The 18,842-nt window shown below is 36.5% G+C and overlaps 1 protein-coding gene across 2 annotated transcripts in view; it reads left to right on the top strand.

Moving 5' to 3' along the window:
• The first annotated feature begins 2,307 nt into the window (after positions 1-2,307).
• Positions 2,308-18,842, top strand: part of ABCA12 (ATP binding cassette subfamily A member 12) — a 174,355-nt gene continuing 157,820 nt past the window's right edge. For both annotated transcript variants that reach the window (XM_077748646.1, XM_077748645.1), the window contains exons 1-2: positions 2,308-2,376; positions 14,460-14,553. In XM_077748646.1, the coding sequence (XP_077604772.1) occupies positions 2,308-2,376; positions 14,460-14,553 (163 nt within the window). The remainder of the gene's footprint in view (positions 2,377-14,459; positions 14,554-18,842) is intronic.

The following is an 18,842-nucleotide window of genomic DNA, read 5'->3' as shown; positions in this document are numbered from 1 at the left end:
TCCGTGATTACACTGGGAAGATGATGAGCAGCTACTAGGAGAAACCATTTGATACTTTTCGAGCTGACCTCTTACCTGCATCAGTCACGTGGTGAGTCAGTACTTTTTAAGCTGAAGCAATCTGCCTGAATAAAGTGACTCTGTGCCTGTAATGTCCCTTGACCTGTAGTGTCACATCCCCAGATCCCACCTTAACTTCACAATGAGTAATATTTATTTGTAAACCAAAGCATTAATGAGTTGTAGACTATGACAGATGGCAGAGAAAGAAGGCAGGGAGCAGGACCTCAAGTCACCTGCAAAGCTTTGAGAAAGCCAGAAGAATCTTGGACACTGAATCTTGAAAGTGGTAAAGGAGGAGATGATATTACTTCAGACACTCAACGTCTGAAGAACACCTTGTCTTTAACCTTGTTCAGAGATAAATAAATAAAGAGCCAAATTCCAGATATTCAGGACTGACTGCCTTATGGGGATTAGGCTTAGAAAGACTCACCACAGTAGGGGCAGAGCCAAAGTTGAGGTAATGGGCATGTGCCCACATGGCTCCTGTCAGCCTCAGGGTGGCTGCCATCAACATTGTAGAGTTGGCATGGGGACCCAGAAGCTGAACCAGCATTTGCTCCCAGTTTGAAGGGAGGACTCAAATATTGATTTTACTGATTTCACAAATAGAGTCTGGATCAGTCATAGAAAGGTGTGAGGACCAAAGATGAGTTTCACTAGCCTTGGCTCAAATATTTTATTCAATATTCAAGTAAATTCAGCAGCAATTATTGAGCATTAATCATGTCTAAAGTATTTTGATATAAAATAGTCTATGATCTTAAAGAATTTGTAGTCTAGTGCAAAATATAAGAAATGCAAAGTCCTTGAGAGAAATATAAACAAAGAACTATGCTGTATTCAAAGGAAGGAGAGAAGATATCCTATGGGTATTTCTCAAAAGGCATCATGGAAGATATCAACTTGAGAATGATTTTGAGAGGTAGGAGGTTAGAGAGGGAGAGGGATGTATCCCAGGTAGAGGAGACAGTGTAAGCAAGGCAAGGATCAGAAGGCAGAGGTTTGTTTACATACTGTAATATAAACCACTTTGGCAAGCAGTCAAACATTTATAATAGATTATTGAAAAATTGGTTGGAGCCCAATTGTGGAGGCATTGAATTTCATAGGGAATAGGTTGTCACAGGAAATAGGTTGTCTCCTGGAGATCTTTATGCCAGACTTCATCTGTATCCTGAAATCACAATTAAAATTACTTAATTAGAAAGTACACTTGAATAATTCAAGAATAGAGCCTTTTTATTTTCTCCTAATTTACAATAGATTTCTTTAGCTGATTTGGATATTCAAGAGCATTAGAACTCTGCTATATCATAAATTCAGAATATCTTGGGCCGACCTGTGTCTTCTTTAATTATAAATGCCTAAAATAACATGGCTTTCCTGTAAAGGACCACATGAATTCCCATCCTCAAAATGAGGGAATCCATTGTATGTCATTTATGCCACCTACAGCCTCCCTTTTATTTTCTGCAGTTTGTTTAACCTAGTAAGTTGTAACAGAAGGGAAGACCTAGACAACCTAGTTACTTCCCTCCAAATCAAAGCATTCAGTGTAACTTTAGGCTAAAGATTGAGACTTTCTCTATGGGCTGAGGTTCAGAGTGTTTCAGCTGAGCTCTGGCCTTATTGAGTTAAAACATCTTAATGGCAATTTAAAGATTATGAGTCACTGGGCCCAGAGTCTGTAAAATGCTATGTGTCCTGCCTCTGCTACAGCAGGCACTATGTAGTAAAGAAGGAGAGAGAATGTAGGACAAGTCTTACTGGCCTGGCAAGGGTCCCACCTAATTCCTCATGACGTGTCCAGTGCAGGTGACACCTTCTGGAAGGTGTGGATAGGCAGTTAATATCACGGGGAGGAGGTGTGGGTTCAGCTTTTTTTTTTTTTTTTTTTACAGTGGGGCATTATCTGAATGATACTCATTCTCTCTTGAGTCTAGACTTCATGCAACAAGCAGTAACTGGATGTTATTTTAAAATAAGCAAAGCCACTGACAAGTTCTGGTCTGAGTTCTTGTTTTGGAGGAAGAGTTGGTTGAGAAGTACTCCTTGGTCAAGGATTAACCCAAAGGAAAAATCCAGGTGCAGAAGAACTGTGGGTTTCTTACCCCAGCTCTCAGGAAAGCTATGCCGTGAAAAGGCTTTGTTTGGCCCATTGACACAGCAAGTTGGACAGGGTACCAATTCGTCTGTGGGGTGGAGGAAAAGAGGAATTCTCTTGTTCGTGGTGTTTGAAGGATGGCTTCCCAGTTTCATCAGCTTCGGGTCCTGGTCTGGAAAAATTGGCTAGGTGTCAAAAGGCAGCCGGTGAGTAGCAAAAGGGTAGGGAGGGGCATTGGGGGGCAATGCTTCAGGCAGTCCTTAAATGTGATGTTGATGACAGGTAAAAACAGAGGAGTTTGAAGCCATTTTCTAAAGCAGGAATAAGATATTTAGAAATCATCCCTGTATCTGTCTTATAGCTAATGGGGGCAAGTCCAAACACACCCCAAAGCTGTCTTTTGACTTCAGTAAACTGCTAGGGTAAACCAGGACATGCCCTGGGCAAAGAAAAGGATTCACTTTTCTTTGAGTTGGAACTACTGTTGAATTCTAGGTTGCAGGCCAAAATGCTTTCAGAAATCTTCTTAATAAGTTTAGTTAAAAATGAGATAAAGAAAGTATTAGATGAAAAGAATAATAAATGGAGGAGAAATGCATTTGTAAACCAAAAGTGATGGAAAGTTCTAAGAAATTTTAGTACCTAAAAATTATTTACTAGAAATGTCAAACAAGAGTCAATTTATGTGCCATGCTTCAAGAGTATTATTGAATCACTTAACTTTACAGCTACATTCTGTCTACTCTATTTATTGCAACATCTTTTTTGTGCCCTTACATTCTTGTTTGCTTTTAAAATTACAAAGCTAGCTATTAGATACTCATGAGACAGGGGATAGGGAGATTGAGAACGGAGTTGGTTTCTATGAATTGACACATACTCAGAAGAATGTTTGAAAACCAGGGAAATTAAAAAAGACACTCAATATATTTCATTTGAGAGTGGCAATCCCCAGCCCCAAAGGAATAATATAAATATTATGCAAATAATGTGCATCATAGAAACCAGCGTTTTATCTCTGTACCTTATCTGACTCTGGGCTTGCTTGCAGTGCCTGACACTGCTTACTTAAGTGTTCTGGTCTACGTATTGGGAATGAGAAGTAATGTTCACTCCTTTTTGTGAATGTGGTGGACAGGATTTAAAATCATGTTATGTAGTTACATGAGTGTGGGATTTGGACATCATGTTTTAAATCATTAATATTTTTTATTTATATCATTAGTGTTCTTTTAAAATTGAGAACAACACAAAAGAAAAACCTCCCATAATGATTCCATGCTAGGTTCTACTTGGAATTGAGCAGGAAGAGTCTGGATATGTAGGTGTGGTCAGATGAGAGTTGGGTTCTTGGTTCTGCTTCTCAGAGCCTGCATGACTTGAGGAGCATACTACCATTTTTTTGAACACTGGTTTTCCTATTTGCCAAATGGGACTAGAGGCTACCATTGTCTATCTCACTTAGTGGTAAGAATCAAATGAAACACTTGACAAATAGAATATAGAGGGATTTGGGGTGATGTGTATGTCATATTTCATTCAAAGTAATTGTGGAAGGAAATCCAGGAAAAGGGATTGTGGGAGAGAGATAGAAATTTATATAGAGTAAAGTTCTTAAGTGATGAAAACTCCACAGTTAAAAATAAAAGCATAGAAGAACTGAAAACTTATATCTGTTATTGCTGATAGACTGAATGCCGAGGTCATATATTTTCCTTACAACTCCATTTTACCTAAAAATAAAAATTTAAAAAATAATGAAACCCAACCCTCAGGTGAAAACATTTTTTTTCCATTGAGAAAGTTTATCTTTAGGAACTTTAATAAGTTCTTTCCTTATCTGTAAAGTAGCCGGTATATCAATTTTCTACTTTTGAGTTTTTCTCCATCTTAGTCAATTTCTGCTGGATATGGCATATTTAAAGGAGATGGAATTCAGGCATGCTAAAACATTTTCAGTATGATACCTTGTATTATTCTTATGCAGTCAAAAATTCCTAGAAAGCCCCTGCTAATTATACTTTTGCTTAAGGAAAGAGAATGCATGACCTATTAGTTCATTTGGAGACATCAGAGGATTAAGTCTACCTTGAGACCCAGGACAGATAAGTGTTGATTGCAAGAAATGAAATCAGAAATAGTTCTGGGGCACCTGGGTGGCTAAGTCTGTTGAGCATCTGACTTCAGCTCAGGTCATGATTTCATGGCTCATGAGTTTCAGCCCCATGTCAGGTCTGTGCTGACAGCTCAGAGCCTGGAGCCTGCTTTGGATTCTGTGTCTTCCTCTCTCTCTACCCCTCCCCATTCACGCTCTGTCTCTCTCTGTCTCTCAAAAATAAGTAAGTGTTAAAAATTTTGAAAAAGAGAGAGAAATAGTTCTGAATTTAGAGAAATACAGAAGGCTCACTTGAATCCATTACAAGCAACTAGAGGGACACAAGAGACCTTTAGAAAATGGTGGTGCCACGAGGAGTGACAATTCTAAAAAGAAAACAAGAGGGCAAAGAAAGGTACATTTCTTTCTTTGTAGTTTGGCTAGGGCCAGCCCTATCTCCTGTCTTAGAAAGAAGACTTGAAGACACAGGTAGAAAGGATATACCTGTGGTAGTGTTAACAGGGAAGGATGAGAAAATCAAGAGTTTGGAAAGTTAGGAGGTGAAATGAAAAAAGAAATTGTGAAAAGGGAAAATATAAACAAACTAAAAGAGAATGTGAAAAAAAAGAGGCATAAAAATTTGAGGGGAGGACATAGTCGTTATGTAGGTACTAGACTTAATCATCCATCAAGCAATTACTTAAAATGCAGGCATTTTTATTTCTCTCATTGTAATCTTTCTGAACATGATAAAAAATAGAAATGAAGCTGTGTGGGGTGCCTGGGTGGCTCAGTCGGTTAAGCGTCTGACTTCGGCTCAGGTCATGATCTCACGGTTTGTGGGTTCGAGCCCCGCTTTGGGCTCTGTGCTGACAGCTCAGAGCCTGGAGCCTGTTTCAGATTCTGGGTCTCCCTTTCTCTCTGACCCATCACTGCTCATGCTGTCTCTCTCTCTCTCTCTCTCTCTGTCTCAGAAATAAATAAAACATAAAAAAAATTTAAGAAAAAAAGAAATGAAGCTGTGTGACACTGGAAATGTATAGTCTTTAGTGACTGTTAAAGAATAATTACTATCAAGACATCCTCTTCCACTTTGTTTTCAAGAGATTCTATCACAAAGCAAAATGGTGAGAAGGGTAGTCTGTAAGAAAGGAGTTAGGAATCTATTAATGGAGAAACAAATGATATATAAGGGAAAAATCAAATATACAGTAAAAATATTAGAGTGGGGATTACTGAGGAGATATATTCTAAAACTATATCCTAGAAAAGGAAGTGAGAAAAGAATTTCAAACAATTATATAGTCTAAGAAATAGAAAGACATTGGGATAAGCTAACTGTTGAGTTTGGCTACAAAAAAAAGGGGTGGGGGAAGACAAGATCTTTAATTTTGGAGGTTATCTTCCTCAAAATTCTTCTTAGAGTAAATATTTCTCTCTTTTTTATAAAATCAAATAGTGATACTATGGAATATTTGAGATTCTCTAACTGCTTTAATTTTATAGGTCCCCAAGAACTCAAGGCACTTGTCCAGGGCCACACAGTGAATTTAAGGACTCAAAGTCAGATTTCCCCCCAAAATGGATCTATTCTTTTCCCTACCTCCTGCTGCCTCTCTACTGCCACTAGTTGAGTTGCTGTTTTCAACATTCTCTGATCCCCACTCAAAATTCAGCCCACCAGTGAAGAGATCATATTTGCTAAGGAGGCCTTAGATATTACTGTTTTTTTTTTTTTAATATTAGTGGTTACATCAATTCTCAATTATATCAAAAACAAACAAAAAAAAAAAGAAAAGAAAAGCAAGCAAACAAGCTAAAAGAGTATGAAAAAAATACATTAAGCACCGACGGAAATGTTAGGTAATAGAGAAAATCAATTAGATGCAGTTGCTACCCTGCTGGGCTTGTAATTTAACTCTAGAAATAATGCAAAAATGAAGTTTCCACTGAAGATGGTTAGCAACAGGGAGGCTCACCTAATGAGATGCTAGTTGATGATAGGAAACTGAGTCCTGGCACAGCAGAGGCTGCAGGATGTAAGACTAGATAGTGCAAGATCAGAGTTATCTTTCATTAAGAAGAGGAATCCTAAATAGGCATATCAAGGAATGGCTTCAAATCTCTACAGAAGTGGAATCCGATTCCAGATTGAGGACAGAAGAAGGAAAATTACTTCGAGCTGTTTATTTTAACCAAACTGTTTGGCTGGTGAATCAACCTTTAGCTCAGTTGGTGGTAGATCTAACTGGCTTTTCTGTCACAGACATTCCTACAACTTGATTGATTTCTAACAGTTTGGGTCAGTATGACACTTGCTTCCTAATCCCCACCTTGTGCCTATGACCTCCCTTCACAGTGCCTAGAGAAAGTCCCTGCTTTAAAATGTTAGAACAGGTTGGTCTATGTATTAAAATTATTATTTGATTAATGCAATTTAAGATTAGGCTGTCATCTCAAATTTAGTTATAAATCAGATTAAACTGAACTAGGTCCTGAACAATTCAGACAACTACCTGACCACATGTTCTGGGCCCTTTTTCCTCTTCTGAATTTGTATCATTTACTCCTTTAATCCCTTTTAATTGTTCAAAGAAAATTTAGATCTATCTGTTGATATTGGTGCCTGTTATATAGCAGACATGCCCATTTTGTTAGTTTAGTCAGTCAGTGAAAAGCAAATGAGATGAAGATGTTTTAGAAATGAGAGCAATGTAGAAATAAATTAGCTTAAAGTCCAATGAAAAAGTGTTTTAGTATTCATCATAGAAGATTTACCAATCTCCAAAATGTATGATAATCTGTTAAGTATCGATTTCAGAAGATGTCCTTGATCCCAGTTTTTAGATGAGTCATTTCCGTGGATGGCAGAAGAGCCCAGGAACCGAAAGCCCAGTTAACTAAGAGCTTTGCCACTTTTATTTGCTTGTTTTGGGGGTGGAACTAAGGTTTATTCCAGATTTAAAATAACAGCCTCTTACCTGGGAATGTGAACCTTGGAATCTTCTTGTTACCACCAAGTAATAGTCATCTTTGATTTCTGGGACTGCAAAAGTAAAGGAATGGAAAAGGACGGAAGAAACCATGTACTTTATATGTGGAAGGTTGGGCAATTTTTACTTTCAAGTTTGTAATAAAAAAAGTTATGGTTTTAGGTTATAGGAAAACCTTTCAATGATTTTCAATGCTCTTATATGCTGAACTGATAAAAAGTATGGTATTGTGATCAAAGAGAACTAGTAATTTATCCCATAGTGCTTGGCTCCACTGCTTAATGCTTCCCTGTGCAGGTGCTCAAGCCAGGCACTCCAGGTTCAAACACCATTTAGTGGCTTATGGAATGAAGGCTTATTTAATCTCTTTAAGGTTCTGATTTCCCATATACAAGAGGAAATGAGGTGAGTATATTAAAAGAGATAATTAATGCACGTTAAGTGTTTAACATAGCATCTTGCACAATCTAAGCTGTCAATAAATATTAACTATTATTATTTGGAATACTGTATTGAATTGGTGCTAATTATAAGACCACATAAAAAGAATTTATCCTGGGGAAGATATTTTGAAATTATATTTAACAGAGAATTGTTGAGGGAACTGACATTAGTACACAGGAGGAGAGAGGACTTTGTCTCTCTTCAAATACTTGGAGAATTCTCATGTGGAAGAAAAGGCCAAACTAAGATGAGTGAGTATCAGATATGGGAAGGAAGATATCACTTTGATATGAGCAAAAACAAACAAACAAAATCAGACAATGTGAGTTGTCCAATAATGAAGTCTCTTGAGATGGTGAACTTCTAGTCACTAGAAGCATTCAAGTAGAAGCTGGATAACCATATGCAAAGATGTTTTCCCTAACTTTTCATGTACCAGTCATTCTGGACTTATTTCTTTTCCTGGAATATTCCACCCTCTTTCCCATCTGTGGGTCTTCACCCATATGTTTCCTCTGCTTGAAAGACTCCCACTTCTTTTTCACATTCCATCCAACACACATATCCTCTCTCCTGCCTGACCCTTTTTCATCTTTTAGGTTTTAGACTCCACTCCCCTTGCTTTATCTTTCTTTAATTTTTTTTAAAAAACTTTAATGTTTATTTATTTGTTTGTTTATTTGAGAGAGGGAGACACAGAGCATGAGCAGGAGAGGGGCAGAGAGAGAGGGAAACACAGAATCTGAAGCAGGGTCCAGACTCTGAGCTGTTGGCACAGAGCCCAACGCAGGGCTTGAACTCATGGACTGTGAGATCATGACCTGAAACAAAGTTGGATGCTTAACAGACTGAGCCACCCAGATGCCCTCCTTTATCTTCCTTTTACATTCTACTTCCTGTGTCTTGGCATCATCTATAACATTTGATTATAAATTTTTAAAGGGATTCCTTCCCTGAAAGACTGAAAATTTTAATTGCTCTATCCTCAGTGCCCTGTACACAGTAGGTGCTCAATAATTTTTTTATTGTATTATGAAAGTAAGACTCTCCAAGACCATGACTCCGTGACCAAGAATGGAGAATCTTCATCTGAAACGTTTTATTTTTATTGATTTTCAGAGGTAGGCAAAAGAATCCCCACTGCAGTTTGGAAATTGTGCTGATATTCAGTATCATTCATTTTGGACATAGCCAACTTCAAACCATTCTAGTGCAAGGGGTACAAACCCAAATGCCTGTATGGGAAAGACAAGTAATATGACTATGTGGAGTGGCCAAGCATAAGACAGTAGGGGATGGTGACATTTATGATGAAGACTAGAGCTTGAATGCCCTATTTAAAGGCATTCAAATAGTAGTAGTTTCCTCAAAGTTTTAAATATATGGTAACACTAAATAATTTAAAGTTCACTGGTATTTTATTTTCTTATTTACATTCAGTGAAAGTGATTTGTAAGAGTAATAAAACTGGTGGATACAAGGAGAATCAGATGGACTGGCAGTAATTAGAATAAAAGGTTCTGACAAAGTAATGGCATGTGAATTACCTAAAGCTGAAATTATGTGCTTTGCTCAGATTTTTCAAAAAAATTAGATTTGAGAAGTTTTTAAATATGTGAAACAATGGTTATTAGCAAATGCAAAGGCTAGTGTTACTAGGTAATGCAAATTAATTAATAGGTACCACAGATCAGCTCCAAATGAAAATTTTGGAGTGAACTTATATTTGGTTAATTCTGGGAATTTCCTAAGATTTAAAACTTGAAATTTTGAGTGGCTGACTTTGCTGACCTCAAGGTCATTGAAATGTATCCTGCCGTCACCATTAATTTCCTCAACCTTACCACCTCTGTGCAGTAGGATACCATTCCTTGATATGAAATATGTTTGTTTTTATCTCTTTTCTTGACTCTTCATCTCTTCTCTTGTGCTATCATTTAAAAATTGCCTCTTGATTTTTAAAAAGAATTATTTTTAAAATAATTTCTAAATTTTAAATTTGAAACAATTTCAAATTTAAAAAAACAGTTGCAAAAACAGTACAAATAATTTCTTTCTAGAGTCAGTGGAGATTGATGCTCCATTACCTTGGATACTTTAGTGTGCCTGTTTTACAAACAAGGACATTCACCTACATGACCCAGTATCACCATCAAATCTTTAGACACAAATTGAGCTTCATCAGTTGTCCCAACCATGTCTTTTATAACAAAAAATTACAGTTCAGAATACGTTCTGCATCTAGTTTTCATGTCTCTGGTCTCCCTCATTCTGCAACAGTTTGTTAATCTTTCCTTGACTCTCATGACCCTGACACATTTTGAACATTTAAGACTAGTTGTTTTGTAGAGTATCTGTTGTTTCTTTATTTTTAGATTCTGGTTATTTATCTTTGGGAAGAATATTACAGAAGTGACGCAGTGTTCTTGCACCATTGCTTAACATCAGGAGGCATATAATGTCAATTTGTCCCATTTTGTGGAGAAATTCCTTTGAGACTATACCTCATTAAACTTTCAGTTTATCTAGTTGTTTCCTTATGTATTTATTGACACCTACATAGACTCAGAATTCCAGTTTGTTCAATTAGATATAATCTTTTATTGTCATAATGTTTTTTAATGTTTAAACTTGGCCAGTGGGTCAAATTTGATGCTCAAATTTGTGATAGGCTGGTTCTATTGATGTCCCCATCATTTTCAGCATTCTCTAAGCAGTACATCTTATTGATCGATTGATCTACCTACCTACCTACCTATCATCTACCTATCTCTGTGGCAATAGGCATGGAGACAGTGATATTCTAATACCAATGAGTACATCTAGCTCTCAGATGCCTACTAAAAGGAGTTAGGTTTCTTGGGAGAATGGATATTTCCAGGGTTGGGACAGAGAAACTATGTGATGAGGTAGAAAGAACTTGTGAAACCAGAAAAAAGGAGATAAAAAAGTTATACCCAAACATTTATAGCTATGTTTCATGTCTCTTTATGCATTTTGGAAACCAGGAGTTCATACCCATGTCTTTAATTTTAAGCCAACACTATAGCATTCTTGTTTCCTCTTTTTCATGTTTATAATTCCCTTGATGGATAGTGAGAAACCTGCCCCCCTTATGGATAATGCACTAATTTTTTGGGCCAACCTCCCTGTGTGAAACCAGTCACCTGCTTCTTTCCCTGAGTAAACACCTTCCTTGCGCTACTTGGGTTCTGACCTCCCAGGTCTGACTGCTGCACTGTGCATTTCCTCTACACCTTGCTAGGAACCCACTTTCCTTACTGTGTTACAGTGGTGCCCTCGGTACTTGTGTGGACCGAGGATTTTCAGGCAGTGAATTGTTAAGGAAGGGAAAGGGAAGAGAATGGGACAAATCAATGGGAAATAAATGCTGGAGAAACAAAAAGAGACACACACCATAGCCTACTAAGGAATTTTAGACTACTCAGTTTGCATATGCCTTTGGAGGTCAAGAACACAGGGTAGAGGATGGAACACAAGTGAGGTATAGAGGCAAATGTGAGATGATTAAAATATTAGAAAGAAATGAAACTTTTAAAAACTGCTTTTCCTTTAGTTTTTGAGTAGGCCTAATATCTATATGTGTAAAATCAATATACCAGCCCTTTCTCCAAAAAACCAAAAATGAGTCATGGCTCATTGGTTTAGTCTTTGGATCCTTGACACTGCATTTGCTTCTAGGTTGTTTATAATAATATTTAGAATGGTGTCAGGAGCAATCCTGCTGCTATGAAAATTTAAATTTTGTTTATTTCTTGCTTTTGTGATTAACTTGTCAACATTAACATTCCCAAGATCACAGTGTGGAGGGCTTTGTGTTTATTATCCTTCTAAAATGCAGTATACAGAAATGCTCTCCAAACCTCTCTGATCTAAGATCTTGGGGGAAATCTTATGATAATGGGATTGTTTATGGGCTTGCTGTAGTTTTCACCTTTAACAGAGTCCAAATCGTCTTAAACTGTTCTGATCTAGATTATAGTTTTGTCTGGATTTAAATCATGTCTAAAATTAATTTCAAAATTTATCAAAACATCCTAATGAAAACATTAAATTAGATCAACCAAAAGATAATTTAAAGATATTCCATTACAGAGTCCCCTTGTTTGAATGTGAATATACATTTGTGCTGGTTCACTTGGTCTCCGTTATTCACTGAATTCTCATGAGGTTGCTATAAAAAATTAATAGATGCTCCTAAAAGTAACTAGGTTTATGGGGCACTAAACCTACTCAGATGAATCTTTTTTTTAAAAAAAGAATAACTATGGTCTCAAATATAAAACCAAGAAATCCACAAACATTAATATTTTTAACCTAATTCTTTATAGTCAACATTTCAAATAAGTCACATAGGATAAAAATGGTACTTGTACCTAGGTCTTTGAAGAACAGACTCTGATTTTTTTAAATGTATCTGAGATAAGGCTAGAATACATTTTATATTTTTCTATAACATCCATATTTTTCTGGTTTACTTTCTGTAAGGCATTATTTGTTCCTCAGAGCAATATGATAATTAAAAAGATTAGCCTAAGTATCTTGATATTCAGATCCTCACCCCCTGCTCTGCTTCCTAAATTATGTGACTTTGGGTAAATTAATGGATAACAATATGATAACCTTCTGCACATCAGAGAACAAAACAAAAGTTGGATCAGACCAAGGCTTCTTAGCCTCCACTGTGCCTTAGATATCACTGACAGCCTGGTAAAGCCTATGGCCCTCCTAAGAATAATGCTTTTAAATCAATAAAATAAATAGAATTACAAGTAAAACCAGTTATATTGAAATTCAGTTATTAAGGTATTAAAAGGCAACTCTATGATATGGTAGTATGTGTTTCTTTGGTATAGCAATAAGCAAACAAAATAAATAAGTAAAGTGAACTCAAAACTAATTTTTAAGGTCACCGTGAACTTAAAGAACTTTAAGATATCTGCAAGTGCAACACTAATGTGATTTTAAAATATCTATGATTTTTATTTGTGACAAAGTCACAAGCATTTCTAATAACATTTATGTTTCGTTGCCTGTGTTCATCATTAATGGAAATGCTAAAATTCATTTAAAAGGTAGAGAAAGTAAAAATGTAATCTTTTTTTCCTATCCAAGTTTACAAATGTCCTGAATTCTATCCACTAAATGATGTCAAAGGAACTTTCCAACACAAATAATCTAGGACTTTATAAACAATCCTGCTCGTTAGGTAAGATGGCATACATTTAGAACTGTTCTACTCCATTTCTGGTTCATGGACAGCAGCAGCAGCATCACCCACCTGCAGCTTGTTAGAAACGCAGGCTTCCTGCCCCACCTCAGATCTAGTACATCTGAAACTACATGTGTACAAGATTGATAGCTGATTTGGTGTGCACATTAATGCTTGAGAAGTACTGCTACAGATTAAGCTGTTGAGACTGGGAGCTTTTCAGCTATGATCAAACCAAGTAACCTAGGATTTCTTATATCTACAACTTCTTCCATTTGCTAAAAACTTACCCTTCAACCTGCAGTCTGCCAAGTTGGTGACAGGCCTCTCAGCAAGGACAGCAGTGCTCTAGACACACAATGGAGATTTTCATATTACTTAAAGATCAGTAACTGAACTGGACTTGATTGTTTTGGAGATTTGAAGAGCCCCAGGCAGTAGTCTGAGATTTGTCATAAGTTATCTCTGAAGCTATGGAGAGTGGGGGAGAAATGGTAACAGTCTGCATAACCAGATAAAAACTTAGTTCCAAGTTGAACTTTATTAAGTATAGGCAAGGTTTATTCTGTACAGTTTGGTTTGAGCAGTGTGATTTGCATAACAGTTGATGTTCTTGAGTATATATGCTACTGCTCTGGAACCAATTTTATATGTAGGTAATTTTAAGTAGTTCACATCTTACAAACTGAATCGTGTCTATATGGGGAAAAAAGCCACTCCTGAGTGTCTTACAGTGAAATTCCCTAACGGAAACTTTGATGTAGTGTACATTTATTGAGCATTTGTTTGGTACCAGTGGAAATTCAGAAATGAATAAGACACTTTTTCTGCCATAAAAGAATCACCAATTTATTGTAAGCCAATCAAAGAAAAATATGTAGGTAGATAGGTAGGTAGGTAGGTAGGTAGGTAGGTAGGTAGGTAGATACATAGATAGTAAAAGTTCTATGATAAAAGCAGACACAAGGTACTATTTATAGTGCTATAGGGGGGTTACATAGAACTTTAAGTTCCTGTTTACTCATTGACTAATTGACTCACTTATTCACTCATTCGTTTACTAATGTTTATTGAGCCATTATCCAATGTCACACACTAATCTTTATGTCTGGCCTTAGAATGTTGACATTAGAAGTGGTAAGAAAAGCCTAGGTTGAAATTATTTGGGGTTTTGTATGCCCTGTTTAGAATGTTGAACCTTATCCACCAAGCAACGAAAAGATTTTTAAGCAGAGAAATTACTGCTCAGGTTTGAATTTTGAGATCATCACTCTGGGGACAGTCATGAGAGATGACTGGTAAGGAAGCTTCAGAAGCTCATTTTAAGATTTTCAGCCTGGAAAAGTCATTCTTGTGTTCATTTCGAGATCTCTTGCATTTTAAAAAATCTCTCATTCCTTTCTTATTAATAGCATTCACAAGCAAACATCAGATTAGTGTTGGAAGTTTATAATATGTTGTACTTCTTGTCAAGTTTTTGGTTCTGCAATGTAATTAACATTTTTTCCTATTATTATTTTGCAGCTTTGGACACTTGTCTTGATTTTATGGCCAGTCATTATTTTCATAATTTTGGCTATTACCCGGACCAAATTTCCTCCAAGAGCAAAACCGACTTGTAAGTAATTTGAGATTTGTTTGTTTCCCTAATTTTTGGATTTCAGTTAACATTTATTTTGACACCACTTGAGTATTTTCACCTGGTAGTGTTTGTTTAAATACTTAGCCTGTTTTTTCTCCAGCTTTTTGAGTCCGTTAGAAAAGTAAGCATGTAATATTTATCTAAAAAACTATGAAGCATGTAGAAGCCAGAATATATTTTAATTTTTATAAAATTTTGACTCATTTATTATTCACCTCATAAATCTCACCATGGTATGTACAACACAAACAATCAACAATCTCAAGCTAGATTATCTTTTACTTTTATATTGTTGTGAAAACCATACACTGGTATTTGGTAAACTGAACAAATGAAATCCAGAGTACTATAAAAATCTCTTATCTTTCTTTAGGACTGATGTGAGTGGTGCAAATGTATCAACACATTTAGTTTAAAAGAACATTGTTTTCCAATTAGTGCTATTGCAGCTATTTTTAGTCATCACCAAGTTATAAAATGGGCACAGTGCTCAACTCAGGCCATTATTTTCTTTTGGATCCAGAATGGAGATGCAGGAAAGATACAGAAAAGTCCTCAGAATTGGGTGGGGCTGGGGAGCAAAGATGAGAACCTGAATGATCTAACTAATGTTGTTTATGCTTTTTTAAAAAAAATTTTTAATGTTTTAATTTATTTTTGAGAGAGAGAGACAGAGACCAAGTATGGGTGGAGAAGGGGCAGAGAGAGAGGGCGCAGAATTCCAAGCAGGCTCCAGGGTTTGAGCTAAGAGCAGAGAGTTGGAGGCTGGGTTAGAACTTGTGAACCATGAGATCATGACATGAGCCAAAGGTGGACGCTTAACCTACTGAGCCACCCAGGCACCCCTGTTTATGCTTTTGTTCTTAAACTCTGAAGCCAGTTTTCTTGGTAGAGGAGTAAGGGTTGGGTGAGTTACATCATGTTTCACAAAGCAGCCATCTCCTAAAAAGCTTCTCATAGACCAAATTTCTATAAATCTGACTGAATTTCAGATAAATCATGGTAATTTGCTATATAAAAGAATAGTATGCTGAATTATTTGTAAAAAGAATAATTAGCTGGTGACATTTATTTATTTATGTAATTTATTTATTTATTTAATGAGGATCATTTTTTTAATAAATTTTTTATTTATTTTTGAGAGAGAGAGAGACAGCATGAGCAGGGGAGGGTCAGAGAGGCAGACACAGAATCCAAAGACAGGCTCAAGGCTCTGAGCTAGCCATCAGCACAGAGCCTGACGTGGATTCAAACCCATGAACTGTGAGATCATGACCTAAGCCAGTCGGACGCTTAACTGACTGAGCCACCCAGGCGCCCACGTGACTTTTAAAAATACGTGTTTTTCAGTCACTCAGTCCTAAGAAGTAAGATGACAGCCATGGTAGAATCTACTTGATTCATACACAATAGAATAACTCAAAAGAGAACATCAATTCAATTAGTGTAAAGCATTTACACTCTGGATACTGGAATGAATAATTCCTTGCATTTGAATAGCACCTTACCTTTTCTAAAGGACTTTTGCTCAAGTTATTATGTAGAGTTGTTGATGATATTTTGTTAGGTTGTTTATAAAAGCAGCATAATTTTGTTGTCTTTGTGTCCTGAGTATATTAGTTCTTTATAACAGATTAAGTCCATTGTATATTGTTGAAATTTATGTATTCTTGCCTATGTTAGGTAGCATGGACTTCAGAAATGCTAATTATCAATTCACGAATGATAGTGATAAAGGTTTATTAGCTTCTTTCAACAACTTGTTTCTACTGATTTCTTGTTTAAAAGAATTTTTCAGATATATAATAAGTTCCTCTTACAAAATTTACAAGACAGAAATATAAGATGTGTGAGTGAGTAGTTTTAATTGGTGTTACCTGATAGGATTTAGAGATTCATGGAAAAAATTTTGGACAGCTCTTATAGTTCCACTAAATTATATAAAAAAAAAACCACCTTGAAAACACCATGTGACAAGTGCCTTAGAGACCTAATTTTTTAAAGGGTCTGCAAAAACACAATATCCAAAGTGAGATGAATAACCACGTTTTATTATAGACTTCTGATCATACACTAATAATAATTAGTTATGAGGTGATTACCTTTTTGTTTGTGGGTACGAGAGAACAGAATTAGAGGAGAATTCAGTGGAAGTATTTTGCTAGTCTATCGGAACTTACAAGATTCAGTCTAAAAAATAGTTATTGTTTTTATTAGAACTTTGTGAGAACTATTAGAGGGGAGGTACCCTCTCACTTTACAGAGGAGAACACTGGGCAACCTGGGCAATTGTAATTTGCCAAAATTTAGGATAGGAGAGAAAGGCTTTGAAAACTACCTTTACTTATTCTTTGCTCATGAGATTTGTCTCATATTTTACCATCTTATACATAGAGCCATAATACCTTTGGACAAAACTTTGTACCCAAAATTTCAACTCATCCTATAATCAATAGAATATAAAATATGATTTTATAATTAGAGGTGCTATCTGTACAGCAAGCTAGAGAATCTAAAACTAGTATAGATGCAGTTGCTTTATTTCACTGTCTTGTGGTATGGAGGGAATAACTCCAAAATGAAAGTTTGGATTCAAGTATTTTTATTTTTTAAGCAATTATTATTGTTTTTCTTTATTTCTCATATGTATCATACTGAAAGATTAAAATGAGTTCATAATAATATATAATAAAAATAAATTTCTTGGTCTCGTACCATGTGCCAGACATTTGGGGAGGTAATGGCAGTGTTATTCAATTCCCAGTGGAGCCAACCCATGGAACAGAGATTAAGTAACCTGACCAAGATTGCACAGTTCAAACAAACGTGTAAGTGTCAAGATTTGAACCTAGGCAGTCTGGCTCCAGACTCTGTTTTTAAGCTTATGAACTCACATTTCTTACATCAAGGAGTCAGTACTAGTTTCTAAATAATGTTGCATTATTTAGGTTTCATAAAAGTAGACTAAAAGTTAGAAATTAGGAATATAAGCACCTCTTCTCTGTTTTTATCATGAAATCAAGATATATGGGGGGAAAGGCGCATTTCAATGTACGAATCAGTTATCCTAAATATTAGTCTTCAGTGGAGAATGCTGTCTCTGCATGAATCACTGTAGTTGTAGTATCTTGGAAATCATGTCCCATTTAACAGAGTTAAAAATCCTTTCCATGCTACAGTGACAGCTTCAGTGCTAATTGGGCAACAGAGAAATGAAGAAGAAACTCCAGGCTACACCCCAGTTGAAACTCAGCTATAGTGAGAACGGGAGTTGTCATCCCGTGGGCACATTCTGCTCCCAGAATAGCTGGGCAGGTGTGTGGGACTGATATATCATTCAGAACAAATATAATTAGTGATTCAGAGGGCTCACTCTATAGTTTTCTTGAGTGATAGGCATCTGTAGAAGTCTGGATTTGGGTGAGTAGGGTAGCTGCTGAGAGTCTGCTGTAGAGAGCACCTGTCCCGAGCAAAATACTTACTTTTGGCATTGGCTGCTTTCACTTACACCCTTCTGTGTCATCATCAACAGCTTAGGTATCTAGCTTCTGCAAATAATAAGTCCCAGGTAAGGAAAGCTTCTCAAGCCTGGCAGACAGGCCAGGATACTTCTTGTCTGAATAGAGAAGAAATGGGCTAAGGCGCCACATTTGAAATAGTTCCAACCTCTTATAATCTGTACATGCAGTGACTTGTCAGGAGACAAACTTTAAAGCCAAAACACCATGCTTAGGAGCAGAGGCAAACAAAACAAATCCTCTAAAATGCATTTAGATTAAGCCCAGCTATAATGTACACTGAGCTATCTTTGTCTCCTTTCAACATGCACATACCCATGAAGTGCAGGCAAGCAGTTCCTAATTATTGTGGAACTGACTACTTTTCAAGAACAGAAAAACAAACAAACAAAAATCAACCCTGCCATAATGAGATAAGTGGACTCCAAAAATTGCAGTCTTGCCGAGTAAGGAGTCACATTTTTATGAAGTTAATGAAAAACAATATTTTTCAAGTAGTTGAAAATACCACTAAAAGCACAATGGAAATTATACTGTGTAAGTATGACCATAGCTTGGATTAAACTGCAAGTGTCCTGGAGCCATCACCCGTGCCTCCTCAGAAGAGAAGCAATTCAGCCCATCTCACATCTGAAAATGAGCTGGGGGAAGGCAGGGGCCAACTGCTAATTGAATTATATCCAAATTTGTGCTAGTCACATCCACCCAGGATGTGACTGCATTGCTTTGGTAAATACAGGATCACCA

This window comes from Crocuta crocuta, unplaced genomic scaffold (genome assembly GCF_008692635.1).
Source record: "Crocuta crocuta isolate KB4526 unplaced genomic scaffold, BGI_CrCroc_1.0 scaffold229, whole genome shotgun sequence".
In the NCBI taxonomy this organism is placed as follows: domain Eukaryota; kingdom Metazoa; phylum Chordata; class Mammalia; order Carnivora; family Hyaenidae; genus Crocuta; species Crocuta crocuta.
Note: the sequence above shows the minus strand (reverse complement) of the source record. Positions and strands in the feature narration are given on the sequence as shown.